Source organism: Ictidomys tridecemlineatus, chromosome 6 (assembly GCF_052094955.1).
Source record: "Ictidomys tridecemlineatus isolate mIctTri1 chromosome 6, mIctTri1.hap1, whole genome shotgun sequence".
In the NCBI taxonomy this organism is placed as follows: Eukaryota; Metazoa; Chordata; class Mammalia; order Rodentia; family Sciuridae; genus Ictidomys; species Ictidomys tridecemlineatus.
Genome location: NC_135482.1, coordinates 95114550 through 95130439, shown reverse-complemented (window position 1 = coordinate 95130439; position 15890 = coordinate 95114550). Strand labels below are relative to the sequence as shown.

At 35.0% G+C, this 15890-nt stretch overlaps 1 protein-coding gene across 2 annotated transcripts in view; it reads right to left on the bottom strand.

Moving 5' to 3' along the window:
• Positions 1-532: 532 nt before the first annotated feature.
• Lrp6 (LDL receptor related protein 6) overlaps positions 533-15890 on the bottom strand; it is a 167543-nt gene continuing 152185 nt past the window's right edge. For both annotated transcript variants that reach the window (XM_078015223.1, XM_078015224.1), the window contains 5 exons: positions 14931-15041; positions 11312-11542; positions 9931-10067; positions 8472-8569; positions 533-5910 (listed from right to left, as the gene is read on the bottom strand). In XM_078015223.1, coding sequence (XP_077871349.1) covers positions 5616-5910; positions 8472-8569; positions 9931-10067; positions 11312-11542; positions 14931-15041 — 872 coding nt within the window. In that variant the 3' untranslated portion in view covers positions 533-5615. The remainder of the gene's footprint in view (positions 5911-8471; positions 8570-9930; positions 10068-11311; positions 11543-14930; positions 15042-15890) is intronic.

The following is a 15890-nucleotide window of genomic DNA, read 5'->3' as shown; positions in this document are numbered from 1 at the left end:
TGTGTGTGGGGGGGAGGAATTGGATTGCCCCTGAACCTGTGTGGAGGCGGTGTGAGATTGGGAATAAAGAATTGCTGTTTGAACCTACAAAGCTGTGTGGTGGCTTGTGATTCTGTGCCAAGCCGAGACATTGGCATTTGGCAGCTTACCACAACCCACCCTCATGGAAAGTGTTATATATCATACTAGGCTCTACATCAGGACAAGTAATGTTCACTTTATAAGCAGATGTAGGGGAATGGAAGAGGATTGCTTAGAGTCCACATCAGGACTCCTTCCAGTTCAATGAAAGCAAGAGCAGTCCTGAAGCACAGCTTTTTTTCCTCCTTGTCTGTTACCACTCACAGGTACCATCAGCGCTGACAAGGGCAACAGACCTTCTCAAGTCTGTCTTTTCTAGGGCAATAGAAATCTAGAAGAAATACAGCCAATACAGCTGGGTTTTGTTGTATTTGAAACACAGGAATCTTATTCATATCACAGCAAAGGACACCATCTACTGTTTTAATTTCTTGATGAGAATAAATGACACTTATTTTTCCACTGTTTTATTATAAAAATCAACATTTCATTTGTTACAATTCTGCTTATTGAAATAATCAAAAAGGGAATCTATACAAGGTAGTTTTATACAGTTTATAATTAAAGCACTTATTTTACAAAAGGGGGAAGTGAATAAGTGGACAAGGGCTGACCAAATGTTGGCCATTATAATATAAATACATCCTTGCAAAGCACCATCGTACCAAAGTCGATGAACATAGAAACACCAGTTGACTTTAAGACAATGACAAAGATTAAAGCTTAAGAAAAAATTTTAAAACATAAAGGATAAACATCTGAAAGCAGCACCAGATCCTTCACTTGCAAGTAAGGCTAGTCCAGTTTAAGCTTCATGGTATCCTCTTTCCTCTTCTTAAATTTCCCTCACTAACCCAGATAATTTATTTCATGTAATAGTGGAACTAACAATACTTGCTTTACTTTCTTTTTAGTACCCATATTGAGGCATTAATATATTGATACATATCTATATCCCCTGACCTTATATGATTAAAAAACAAAATAACCCAAATGGACAGTTAAAAAAAAAGCATGTTATCTATATTCTTTGGTGTTAACTTCTGGGCAAAGTCTATGTGACAGTGGGAAGTCTAACAGTTGGCTTATGTTAGGTCCATGTTTCACTCCTGAGTACAAGCAACCACTTAGTTTGTAGATTAAGAATGCCTTGTGAGGAAAACAGTATAGTTTACCTGGATTTAAAGGGGGTGAGGAGTTGAGTCAATAATTTGCTTCTAAGTCATTAAGATGAACCTAAGAATCTACCTTCCCCTCCAGTCAGGTACAGGATTATTCTAATAACATGTGGAATCAAGTCAAGGAGAAACATCCTCACAATATGGATTCATAATGTTCATAACTTAAATTTTTTAAAATTAAAAACATGTACTTTTATGCTTGAGGCCCAAAGTTCTTTACTTTAAAACTCTGAGAATTTCAAAAGCCAAATTTTGAGACTAATATGATACAGTGCCATACCAGAAGCCAATAACCACACATGTTACCAGTACTTTCTAAAATTATTTGTTATTTCTCTTGGCCCATTTTAGGCTTGGGATAAGAAAAAGAACAACAAATAAAAATTAAATTTATTGAGTTTAAGAATTCTGCATAGTAAGTTTTAAACAATACTTGATTATAAACTTCTTTAGGACCTAGTCTGTGCCTACATTTAGTGTATAGTGTCAATTGTAAATCCTGAAATGCCTGCCAGTCAACTGATACTTCCACACCCATATCCATACCTCAAACTATGGATTTCTTACATTTACTAAAAGAATGGCCTATTTGGGAATGTGAGAAGTCCAAGTTTGTTGTTTCAGAATCTTGTAAGGTTTCCCCTCCAAGAAACAAAAAAGATTTTAAAAACTACATTTATAGGAATTTAATCTAAGCAAGGTCTACATAGGAAATCAGCAGCAACCCACCTAACTGCAGAGAAGCAGCTTGCTTACAGCAAGCCTCTCCAGTTCTATTAATCATCTTTGGTATCCGGGCACACAAACAAAAGGATCTCATTACAGGTAAGGTAAGCCACAGCTACTAACTACCTGAAAAGGTCTTGGAAATGGTCTTCATCAATGTGCCTTTACAGCAAAACAAAAGATATTTCCCCCAAGGCCACTGCTACCTAAGAGATACTGGCTATTCTTACAACTTAGTATGGAATGAGTTGCCCTTGTACAAATTATTGACTTAAGAGTATTTTAAAATAAGACCTGCCCACCTTAAATTCTATTGCTCAAAGCTCCCTCCTCCCAAATTACTGGCTTACTTTAGATGAAAATGTACTTTAAAGTCTTTATTTCTAATACACTATTGTCCCTCTAAAACAGTTGATGTTTTTTTTTTTTAATATTTATTTTTTGGTTAGACACAATACCTTTATTTTATTTATTTATTTTGTTGTGGTGTTAAGGATCGAACCCAGGGCCTCATGCATGCTAGGCAAGCGCTCTACCGCTGAGCCACAACCCCAGCCCTAGCACAGTCGTTTTTAAACTTATTCAAGGATCATCTATCTCTTGGTGGTACATCACAAAGTGTATTTATATTAAAATTAAAGTAACAGTATAATCTTCTGTGTTTAACCAGATATCTTGTGACACACCATATAAAAGAGAGCCACCAAGTGCCAAAACTACAATTAAAATTTCTTGAAGAAAAATTAATACTGACAAAATTCTATCCAACAACAGGGTTTTTTTTTTTTTTTTTTTTCTTTTTTTCCTGTGAATGTGCCTTTCTCTAATTTCAGCAACAAAACTCCTTGGGCCACTGTTAAGAAGGACCTTAAGAAGCCAAGTCTAGAACTTTAGTGATAAAAGACCATTTCAATGTGTAGTGCACAGAAGGTATGCTGTGTGATAATTTTAACTGAATCAAAAGGAGGCATATTTTAAGATACAGGTTCAAAAGGGATACTTGTATATTTAATGACTCTAATGAAATTTTATTCATTTTTCCTCTTGAATGATGGATTTAACAATACACCAAATTTAGAACTCCCCTCACCCTTTTATCTTTTTCTGATTTGTGGTTTCAAGTTTATTTTTTCCTCACTTTTTCTAATTAAAGCTCTGTGTTTAACAATTAAGATGTAGTTTACTTAAGTGTAACTGTCCATGTAAACTGAGAACCAACAAATCACCCCCAAATTTGATAATACTCTCATCAAAAAGGACTCTCAGAAATATTAAGAATCCACTTCAACCCCAGAAAGAGGATACTGAGATTAAGCTGAACTGCCTTCAAATAATTTCAAACAAATTGGCACACAAATTAGTATTTTGCAAGAAGAGGCCATTGCCATCGCAGTACAAGCATTTGGACTGAGATACAACAAGGCAATATTCTTCTTAGTTCATTATAGTGCAAGTTTCCACATGGGAAGCCCACCAGATAAAGATGCACATTAAAAATGTAAACATATAGAATTCTCAAATTCTAATTGATACCCAGTTACTGCTAACCTTTCCATCTTCATTTGTGCCCCTGTGTGTCACAGAATACAAGTTCAACGTTCATTTTGTCTTAGACTAGGAGCACTTTGTTCCACCAACAGGAAGAGTAATGCTTGTCTGACTGAAATGCAAGACACTGATGGATTACCATTTATTTATATGTAAAATCAAGCTGCCTCCAACAATCTGAGCAACATTCTGAAACCACATTTTTTCCCCTCTTTAAATTGTTTACATAGGTATTTTTTTAATTGCTTAAAAAATTACTTCACCTGGTAAAACTGTGAATCCTTTCTTTTATTGTTTTCTCTTGGCTCCTGAAACCCAGAGGGGCCTCTTCAGGATTGAATTTTAAAATCACTCAATGACTAACTAACCAACACCTGTAAGATAAAAGTATGCTAGTTTAACAACACGTTTAATTTTAGCAGAGAAGTGCTAGACACAAGTAAAAAGTAGGAAACCAATTTCTGGTAAGGTGGCACAGCAGTGCTAGAATCATTCCACAGGTCAGCCCTGATAGCTGAAGATGTAGCAGCCCCAGTACCACACACGACAGCAGGTCAGGCAGGGCACATGAGAGACTTCCATCATTCCCCTCCACCCAAATTCTGACAGCTGAGAAATTTATAGTTTGTCTGCTCAATTTAACCCCATTGTTAAATTTGTTAAATTATCTCAATTCATAACGAGATAAAAGAGAACACACAAAAAAATACATGAGGTGATTATAAGAATTATTTGTGGATAATCAAAATAACCTACTATTCACAGTGGGTAACAGGAAGATATTAAACTCATGTCACACATTAGAAGAGGTATGTATGTAGACAGCATTCTGAGAAAAACTGGTCTAAAGAACATGAAAATGTCACAAATAGTTAATTAGGGATAAACTAACAACAACAAAAATTTTTTAATATTGCTTATAACCAGAACATATTTAAATGCTTTACTCAAAAAAATATATATATAAAAATGATTTTCATATTGTCATATGCTGAAAGTACTGCAAGGATATATGATTAATTTACAACAAAAATGTTATGATTAGATTTGTAATTTTTAAACACTGTCTATATGTGTTGTAAAAAGACATTTTAATGAGCATTAAAACAATCTTGGATGTAAAGAAGACCAATAATATGGCTAACTTTTGATCATTTATGCAAAAACAGCAGTCAAATTGAAGAGCTAAGCCTATTGCAGGATGGAGCTAGTAGAAATATTAAAGTCAAAACCTAGTTTAGAAAACACCATTTAATTGATTCCTCAGATAGAAAGCTTGAATAAACCATGTTCTCTTAGCAAATGGCCTAAGTTGCTGGGGGAGGCAGCAAGGTGAAAAACATCTAGAGAAAACTTTAATTTTTATAAAGGTGTGGGCTCTAAAGTAGGGACAGAAGATGTGCACATATGCAGCCCCACAACATCTCACAGACCAACAATCTTGCCTACAGCACCACCACCCAGAATGGATTCTTGTAAGTATCTTTCTTCCTTATTAAAATGGTTGGATTCGTAAGAGAAAACAAAGCCCTTTGTCCACGGTTAGTTTTAATTCCTTTTTTTTCCCCTTGTCTCATGATTTCTTAACTTCTTGGCCCTCAAATGTTAGTTAACCTGAAGGCTATTTGGCTACTTCCAAGCATCTATGGTTTGCTGCTCTGAGATGGACTTAATTTCTTTCTAAAAAAAATTTTTTTTTCATTTTTTTGGTATCAATAAAGTCCAGACATTCCTGGTCAGTGATGCCTTTATTATTCCTGTTTCCTTTGTACTCAGTCACTTCACTGGGTTTAAGGCATGCTTTGTGTATTCAGTTTGCAAAAATAAAACTTTTAGTACAAATTTATTTTTTATACAAACTTTTATGGCACAAGCAGCAAATCTGCTATTTTAAGAAAATATATAAATATTCTTTTCTTCTGTACAAATATCTCCAGTATTCCCTACCCCATTTTATAACTTTTACTATACATGGTCTGCCTCATCCTTCTCTAATAGCTCCCTCCCCCCCTCCAGATCTCAACCAGATATGTATTTACATTTTCATGTTGGAGGCAGTCAGAGGAGGAGGGCCCCTCCTCAGGAGGAGTCTGTGCAGGGAGAGGGTGGCGGTGGGTAAAGGTGATGGGAATAGCTCCTCTCTGTGTACGGAGAAGGTGGACAGCTTTCATAGTTCTCCTCTGCTGACAAGTACTGGCTTCGGGGTGTGGGAGGTGGGGGCACAGGTTCTGAGTCATAGTTCAAGTCACTGGTATAGCCCTTGGCTGTTGCCACTGAGGTCATTCTCCGGCTAGGAGCATAGTCACTGTCACAAACATCTGTGCTGCAGGGTGTAGTGGGGGGTGCAAAGTGCCGGTAGCTATATGGCCTATAGCTGGTACAGGAAGAAAATACAGAGAAGCAGAGTTAAGTTTTATGGAAAAACAATTTTCTTTAACAGAATTCAGGGACATTAGATACAAACTTCACTTGCAATTTAAATCTGCACATTTCAAGAAGCAATTTGCAATGGTGGATTAGCAGAGGAGAAAAGAATATGCATTTTCCTATCTGCAAATAAAACATAATTAGAGGTAAATAAAAATGGATAGAATGAGAAATCAGAGGTAAATTCAATCTAGATGTGCTTTTATATCTTCAAGTTAAACTTTATCACAAAATACAAAGGAACTATTTAAAGTTCTGCTTGGGCTGGTAAAGTGTGTGCTTAGCATAATGAAGACCTGGGTTTGATCCCTAGTACCATTTTAAAAAAAGTAAGAAATTAAAAAAGACAAAGTTATACTAAATGGTCATGAAAAATGTGTCTGTTATACATTCTGCATGTAGTGTATCGAGTAGACCTTACCAATTGCTATAGTTTTATAGCCTATGAGAAGAATGAGTTTTTTTGGATTTTACACTACAAATGGTAGCATTCCCTCAACATTCTTTAAATGCTCCATAGTTACCTGACAAATAATTTAATGATGCTTGAAGTCTTCATTTCTTTTTTAAAAAGTTGAATATTACATAATTCAGGCTGAATTTTGGTAGACAACCTAAAGGGCATATCTACCCTGTTACTATTACCACTAGTAAACGGAAACTGCTATAATTTGGGGAAAATAGTTTTAATTCACTATAGACGGGAATACTGTCATAAAAGCAGCTTTAAATGAATCTCAAAATGTTAAATTTTAAATACTCATAGAGGACCAGTAAATTTATAATATATATTTTCAGAGGTTTAATATATTTCTTACACTTTTTTAAAAAAGTCTTTACAAGTAATCCATAGTTGCTAAATATGTAGCCTGGCTATCTAAGAAAAAGGCATTGGAACGAGAGGAACATACTTTCCTACTTCTAGATGTAAGTTCTTGTATCTTTCTATTATAAGTGTGGTAATGGGTACCTTATTTCATATTTATCCCAAAGATTTATGCATAAACTTTCTCACCAAAGTGACTACAAGAGAAGGGGCAAGACCAAGAATAATTGATAGAATAATTTATAAAATACCTAGTGATATGAGCACAGAAAATAGTATTCCAAGACACGAACCATCTACTGCCACTCTACGTGGTCTCAAAAGAAATGACTTCCAGAAGACCAGAAGTTACATGACCTGCTGAGCAGGTTCTCAGAGGCTTTTAAGATCAATGTTGATAGTATGTTGTAGTGCTTTTGTTTCTACTTTTGTTTTGGTCCTATCAAATCAGGTGTCAAAGACTAGGTAAAATGTCCTGGCTAAGCAGTAAAAAGGCCAAATATAATTCTGTTTTTTCAAAATTCTTTTTTTTAAGTTCTGGTTGAGACAAAAATTTCATCAAATGATAAAAGACTTGATATAGAACAAACATAAATTGGGCTTAAATGAAACATGAGAAATGTTTAAATAATAACTGTTTTCGATATAATTATGTTTATTGTTATCAAAGTGTTTTATTCAATTTGAATTAAAGAAATTCCTTTTTCAAAATAAAAGTTTGGTTCTTTCCTTTTGTTTTTCAGTTTCTGGTCTTCAGTCTTCTGTTTTTCTGTTTTGACATTTTAGAACAAACTTGTGGCAGAAATCAACAGTATGATAAACCATAAAAACAATTAGTTCAGAGCCAAGTCTATCTCAACAGCTTTATATAATCAACTGAAATATAATTCAAATAATACTCTAAGTAGTTTCCATTGTATTTTCATCCATGTGTAAGGTTATATCTGATAAATTCAACTGAAATGCTAGGGGACATCTTATCTGAATGATGATGGGTATTTGGAGATACCCACAGACATAATACTATGTCAAGACAGAGAATACAAAGATGCTGACTTTCTGCTGGCCTTTCAAGGAAGATGGAAGAATAAGGCAGACACAATGGTAACTGACCTGTTCAATTTGCTCTATAGACTCACAAAATTAGCATAAATGTATAATTTCCCCTGTTGTGGCTTATAAATATACTTCATTTATTTTAGCCAGTCTTAATATTCTCCATACAAGAACATGAGAAATCTTTCACTCCAGATCACAATAACACATGTAAGCAAGAACTGACCTTGTACTTCTCTTAAAAGAATTCTGTGCTCTTAATACCCCTGCTGTTTGAGAGCTCACAACTCTTTGAACAATCTTACCCCAATATTCTATCCTGAGAGCATCAATCACACATCTGACTAGTAATTTATTTTGGAATTAGTCATTTTGGTGGGTAAACACTGCCAAAGCCTGGAGTCTACTTCATTACTCTAATTGCCAGCATCTGTAACACTCTTTTAAAAATGTAAAATGCCCAGAAAGAAAAGGATTTGTGAGTAAGGTAGTCAGCATTACCAAGACAAAATGCCTATTCTCCATCTGGTGACCAACAACTGCTCATTTGGGTTTTCTTCAAGCCACAACTGGAATACTTTCCTCTAATAAGTACTTCAACTTACACTAAAAGAGGATGTACATACCTGTATGACCTATGAGTAGAAGGACTGTTTGAAGAATATCCAAATTCCATAGTGTAATGTGATCGCTCTGTGGCAGGGGATGGTGGTGGGTTCAAAATCTAAAAAGAAAAATAATTAACATATTAAAATAATAAGCCTACTCTAGACGAGAGACTTGGATTTTCTTTTAATTTTTTTATTGCTATTGTGTTTCATTACACTTAACGTTAACACTGATCCTTAAATATATTTAACTTTATATATTTATAATCCTTATATTTAACTTAAATAATATATTTAAGTTAAATTATTTAACTTTCAGCATTAGGTTAAATAATAACACTAATCCTTTTCCAAAGAGCTGACTTCAATTAGTATTTTATGATTGTGGCTCCACTTTCCCTAAGACAATCTTATCATTGCTAAAAAGTATAAAGTGGAAAAGAAAATCTATAATCTGTGAGTTACTGGTTTAAGTTCAGCATAGCTAGGTTCTGATTTTTAAAAACTGTATACACATACAAACACACACCTTCCCTTTGCCATATTGGGGATTAAACCCAGGGGCGCTCTACCACTAAGCTTTTTTTTTTTTTGGTATCAAGGATTGAACTCAGGGGCACAATTACTGAGCCACATCCCCAGTTCTATTTTATATTTCATTTATAAACAGGGTCTCACTGAGTTGCTAAGCATCTAACTTTTGCTGAGACTGTCTTTGAACTTGTGTTCCTCCCACCTCAGCCTCTTGAGCCATTGGGATTACAGGCATGCAGCACCTCTCCTGGCCCCAGCCCTTATTATGTTTTACTCTGAGAAAGGGTCTTACTAATTTGCAGACTCAAATCAGTACTGCAATCTTCTTGCCTCAGCCTTCCAAGTCACTGGGATTAGAGAACATGTGCCACCACACCTGGAACTTTTTTTAAAATTTTAAACATTTAGGAAAAAAATAACAATTTAAGAGAAATTCTAGGTGTCCTTCCTCTTTTGGGAGGTCATGAAATGAAGGTACTTATTCTCTTAAGAGATACCATTCAGTATTCTATTTTTACTTGAAATGGAAAAGTAATGCCCAGTGCTTTCAAATATGCTGCTGGTCAGTGAACTTAAGAGAAATATTTATAAGCAGGAACAGTGTGGTAAATCCTTCTGAGACTTACATACTTAAATTCTTTATTAAAAAACTATTTTTACAGCTGGACATGGTGGCACACACCTGTAATCCCAATGGCTGGGGGTGGGGTGTGAGACAGAAGGATCAAGTTCAAAGCCAGGCTCAGCAACTGTCTCAAAATAAAAAATATAAAATGGGTTGGGGATGTGGCTCAGCAGTTGAGTGCCCCTGGTTCAATTCCTGGTATCTAAAACAAGAAAACAAACCAGCAAAAAAGAAACAGTCATTGAGAACCCACAGATTAATCTAAAATGCTATTTATTTTAGTATTCAGAGAAAAACACAGCAAGATAGACTGCTTACTGCAGGAAAGTAAGTGCCTTTGGTGCTTGAAGAACTGCTTGATGATGCTCCTGTGACATGTGCTCGATCATAGGGAGGTCCACTACTTCCCCCCATGATACTGAGGGAGCTGATCATCGATTTACCTCGAGACATTCCTAACATAAAAGAGAGACAAAAACAGAAGATGAGGAGTGTGAGGAGGGAGGAGGGAAGCGCTGGGGAGTGATACTGGCCAAACTGTATTGTTATATTGTATATATGTATAAATATGTAGCAACAAATTTCATCAATATTCGTAAATACAATGCATCTATAAAAATATGGGACAAAAACTCAGGATGAGTAAGATTATAAAAATGTATGAAATAATTTTGCTCAACACTAGGGTCCCAAACACCAATAGTTAAACAGAGACCTTCAAAGTGAGGTTTTTCAACAGCCTGGAGGATTTGAAGGAGAAAGGATGAAAGGATGGAGTTTGTCATGCATGGTAGGTTAAATAACAACATTTGGTTAAAAGGGAGAAAAAAAAATTTTAGGGCCTAAACACAATGTATGGAAGATATTTCTTCACCTACTGGATGCAAACATTGCTGGAATCAAAACTAGCAACTTTAAAGAAAAAATTCTATTTCTTTCAAGTAGCTTCCCTAAATTTCACATCCAGAAAATTGGCATAGCACCAAGAAAACACTATCATAATCAGCTTAAATATCATGATTATTTACTTAATAGTTATACCCAAAATATGTTCCTATTTTCAGGTCTTTGGCCAGGAACCTCCTCTTCATATTCATTAAAAGGAAGGCTTCTTTTCACTAAGGACACCAGAAAACACTGAAATGTAAGTTACACTTCCTTTGAGCAATAGTGCCTACCCAAGCATAAAACTTCTGGCTATTTGGCTATGCCGAAATCAGTCCTAGTCCTACTATCATCTGTTAAATCAGAGAAAACATAAAACAATATATCCCTCCCTTCAGTCACCCACTTATTTCTGAATCTTTGTCTGCTGAAGGGAAGTCTACCTATTTGGTGACTTTTTATTCCTGGGCTCAAGAGTAAGAGGTTTCCTGGTAGTTATGAACCTGAAGAATGTATGTTTATAACTCTTCACCAAAGGATTGGCTGAAATGCTTTCAGGAGCATACCTCCAGAGGATAGAGGATTCAGAGCTTGCATATATATTTGCTTTATATCCTTTGCAAATTTCTACCAAACTCTTTGTGTAACAGAGAACATGCAAGAAGTAAACAAGAACATTGTTCTTATAATTTTTTTAAAACCCCAAATAATCTAGTTTCAAAGAAAACCTAGGTAATATTCTGTTTCCACAAAAGAGACTTAATAATCTTGCCAGGATCTAAGACTTGATTTTCATGGATCAGTCTTAACTCACCTGGAAGAGATCCTGACAGAGAACTTGGGTGTGGCACATAACCAAGAGGCACAGAAGCTGGTCCATGAACCACATAGTCATTAGTCATAGTTTCCCCATCTCCCTTCATACGTGGACACAACATCCTCTGGCAGATAAAGTATATTGTTCCAGACACAAAAATGGTAACAATTACTCCAATAACTGAACCAACTGTGTTAGTGGCCTGTGGTGCTGGCTCTTCAGTTGGATCTAAAATGGAAAATATTGTATAGTCATCTAATAGAAAAATAACTGTATATTCAAAATAGCAAGTAAAAAGAGGGTTTACTAACGATGTGAAACTATAAAATTAATGAATACAACTCACATATTTTTCTTTTATGAATCCATATATATACCATGCTCCACGAAAATAAGAATGTCATCATTAGGAATCAAAATGAACCACATTAAGTGAAGACAGAAATAAAATAGATTGGTAAGTATAACTATAAACTGACAGAAACAAAGATGGCAAATATAAACATTAAGAAGCTTTAAATTCATAAACAGATAAAAGTGACTTTTTTCTATGTATCATAAAAACCTACGGTTTCTTTTGGAATTTCAACATTATATGCCAGAAGGGATGGACCTAGAAAAGTCATCAAATGTTTTGACTTGGAGCCCAAACAGCTCTGAGCACATGCTGGAGTTTAGGTTTTAATGATGACATTTAGGCCTAGTAAAGGAAAATTAGAAACTACAGATGATCCTGGTTTCCCCAGAGCCAATAAGCTGCTATCCTCAGGCTGTCTATGTCTAGTTGCCTAAAGGCAAGAAACATAGGTCTCTGATACCCAATTACTAGAGGATTCACAGAGAAAAGCTAGAGCACTAGAGAAGAATTCTGCCCAGGATATTCACCTTCCCTGGATCCCTTTAAGAAGCTTTTAAGAAGGAGAGGGCTTTTTTTTTTTTTTTTTTTTTTAATGCAGAGTATATCAACATCAGAGGTAGACAGAAAGAGCAAATGTACTTATCAAATTTAGAAGGGTTTCTATTTAGAGGGAAAATGCTTCCATTCTGACTAGTTAACATATTTCACAGCTGCAGATCCTTTAAATTTTTTTTTCTTCTGCTTCATCTTACTGTGAATCTCCCAAACACACAGCTAATTTATATAGACTATATCAAAGAAATAAGGTGAAAATGATAGCACTAAGTTATATAATATATAGGGACTATCTGTTACAAATTTAGTCTGTGGAATCTGAGGCACATAATTGCTAAGCAGCAATCCCACCTTTTTTATTCATTTCTAGAACCTTGGTATTCCTTTCCAATGTCAAGCTTTAAGAAAAAAATTATTTAAATCCACCACCCCCATTTCTAGGCTCTGGGCTATGTGTAACTCACCGAATTTAGGCTTCTACCCTCGCCACAGCACTAAAAACTGCTATAAGAAAGGTCAAAGTTCCTCCATTTGCCATTCTCTTTAAACTTCATCTCCCTGACCCCTCTACACATTCAATACTGCTGGATCCTGTTTTTTTCTCAAAAATGTCTGAACAATATCCTTCAAAGACACCACTCTTCCAGTTTTATTATTTCTGATTATTCTTTTTCTCCATTTTTTTTGGTTGTTTCATTCCTGTCAATTGTGTTTACTTGAGATCTATCACCTAATATTTTCCTCCTCTATCTACTCTCCTAGGAGATTTTGTCTATTGCCACAGCTTTAATTATTATCAATAAAATAAAGAGTGCCAGATCCTCCTTAGCCATATATCAACAATTTCCTAATAGCTTCAATGGGATAGCCCATGGTTATCTTTAATGTAAACATATCCCAAAATGAATTCACCATTACTACCATTTGTTGTTTCTCTCACATTCCAGAGGTGAAACAGATCACAAATGAAAGAAACAGTGTAATACAGGACAATGAAGAGTGGTGGGGCCTGTGGCAAGCTGTGAAGGGCATGTCTACCTAAAGGCATCTAGGCTAAATTAAAAACAAAAATAAATTAACAAAAAACATTTCATCAACTAAACTAAACAACCAGGATAGGGTTCAGTATTTCAGTTCCTGCTATTTATATTTATAGGGTTCAGTATTTCAGTTTTCAGTTCCTGCTATTTATCTTAGTTAATGACTCCACTCAATAAGGTATCCATGGATCATCTTAAACTTGTCAGCTATATCTAGGTGGTTACCAAATCCTTTTTATTCCAATTCTAAAATAACTCTGAAATCTATTCCTTCTTTTAACATCACTGCTCCTGTTTTTGATTTAGATCTTATCTTCTGTCTAAACTACCTCTTAAGCACTTTTAAATTACAGACTACAAGTCATTAGTAGATGATAAAAACAATTTAGTGGGTTGCAAGCAGCATTTAAAAAAAAAGAAAGAAAATATTGGGATTCAGTTGACATCATATGGGTTCATACTGCTTTGTCATATTTTTGTTTATGCATATAATCACATCTTTATATTCCTCTTGATGTAATCCAAAGCAGTCTGAAAACAACCAACCTAAATGACTTCCCTGCCTACAATCTTATCACCTCCAATATACCTGAAATATCATATCTAATATAGCCTTTATGTATTTATTGATTTATGTAGTCATGTAGATCCTTTTCTTAGAATTTTCAATGATTCTCCATTGTGAGTGGAATATTGCCTAGGCAATAGCGACAACTCTGGGAACCTTGCTGCAGGTACAATGTATTCTCAGCACAGGGCAATAAATCATTATTGAATCAATGAGTAGATTCTAAAAGTCTTAGTAAACATTTCACTTGAACTTTTATTGATTTGAGATAGACACATGTTACAGCATTGGTTAACAGTAATGAACCTTGAAGAAACTATAGGTTGTTAAGCCAAGGGTCTCTAAGTCTCCAGGAATGTTTACGCATCCTCAGGTTGCATTTTAAAAAACTCTTAAATTTTTCAAGCCATTGAAAACCTGGTGGAAACACTTAGAGAAACAATGGTCAACGGTTAAGCAGGGAATAATGTTCAGTAACTAAGCTGAGACCACTAACATTTCATCCTATCTAAATTATTAGAGATGTTTATGATTTTTTAGTTGTGGCACAACTATGCTTATTCATTCCTGGTGCTTTATGAAATACTTCTGTGAATATTTTTGTGCATAAGAAAATTGTTCTTTTATATATATATACTAGTTGTAGATGGACACTACACCTTTATTTTGTTCACTTATTATTATGTGGTGTGATCAAACCCAGGGCCTCACACATCCTAGGCAAGTGCTCTACCACTGAGCTACAAAAAACTAGACCAGAAGATTGCTATCTTTAAGAAATTATTAGAGGGCTGGGGTTGTGGCTCAGTGGCAGAATGCTCACCTAGCATGCACGAGGCACTGGGTTTGATCCTCAGCACCACATAAATGTAAAATAAGGATATTGTGTCCATCTAAAACTTAGGAATAAATATTAAAAAAAAAGAAATTATTAAAAACAAAACAAAGAAATCTTGGCACATATAACGAGCTTAATATTAGTACTTAATAAGAAAATCTTGATAATAAACACATAAGGAAAATGGAAAAGTATTTTAAAGGTTTTCAAGTTTTCCCTTGACAGTAAATTATAAATAAAGTTTTATTCCTACTTACAGCAATCCAGTTCATCAGATTTATCACTGCAATCCACATTATGATCACATTTCTTATGCTTTCCAATGCACTGACCATTGGCACAGCGAAACTGATCAATTAAACAAAGCACTGAAAAAAAATGCAAATAGTTTTCTTATTTTTAGCATTATATAAAGCCAAATTTTGGCAAGAGTGCAAAGGTGCTTTCTGAATACAAATGAAAAATGCTTTAAACTTTTACACATACTCTAAATGTTTTCTGGGGATTCCCATTCCCATTGATACAAAGAAAAGAATGGCAGAAATGGAACCCAACAGAAAATTTCTTACTTTGTTCTTTAAATTCCTTTCACTGCAATAAATTTTCCTTGTTTACCCTAGAGAATTCTAGAGAACTTATTTGTACTGTGTAAGGCTAGTGAGGGAAAGAGAGGGGAAAAAAAATTTAGATTGTAGTAAGTAAATCTATGAAATCAGGGTTCACAGAGACTATTTTTAAAATAGTCAGAGCCTAATATTTTGGTTCCATTTCTCAATTTTCAGAGCTTATAGACTGGATAAGGTTTGAGTATGTCCTCAAAAGATTCATGTACATGTTAGCAGCATGGTCTTCAGTATAACATGGTGTTGAGGTGGAGGAACCTTGAGGAGCCTATTTAGGATGTCACTGGGGCCTTGTCCTCAGAATGGATTAAGGTAGCTGGCATGGAACTTTGAGTTAGTTCTCCAGACAGGTTGTTATGAGAACAAATCTGGCCACTCTCTTTGCTCTGGCTTCCTATCTTGGGATGTGATTTTTTTCTTCTCACAAGTACTCCTCTATTGTGCTGCCACCTGCCACCTTCACCCAACTGATATGCCAGCACCATACCCTTGAACCTCTAGAATTATGAGCTAAATAAACCTTTTTCTAAAATTACCCAGCCTTAGGTATTTCATTAAAGTTAGAAAAAACTGACTAAACACATTTATTAATCA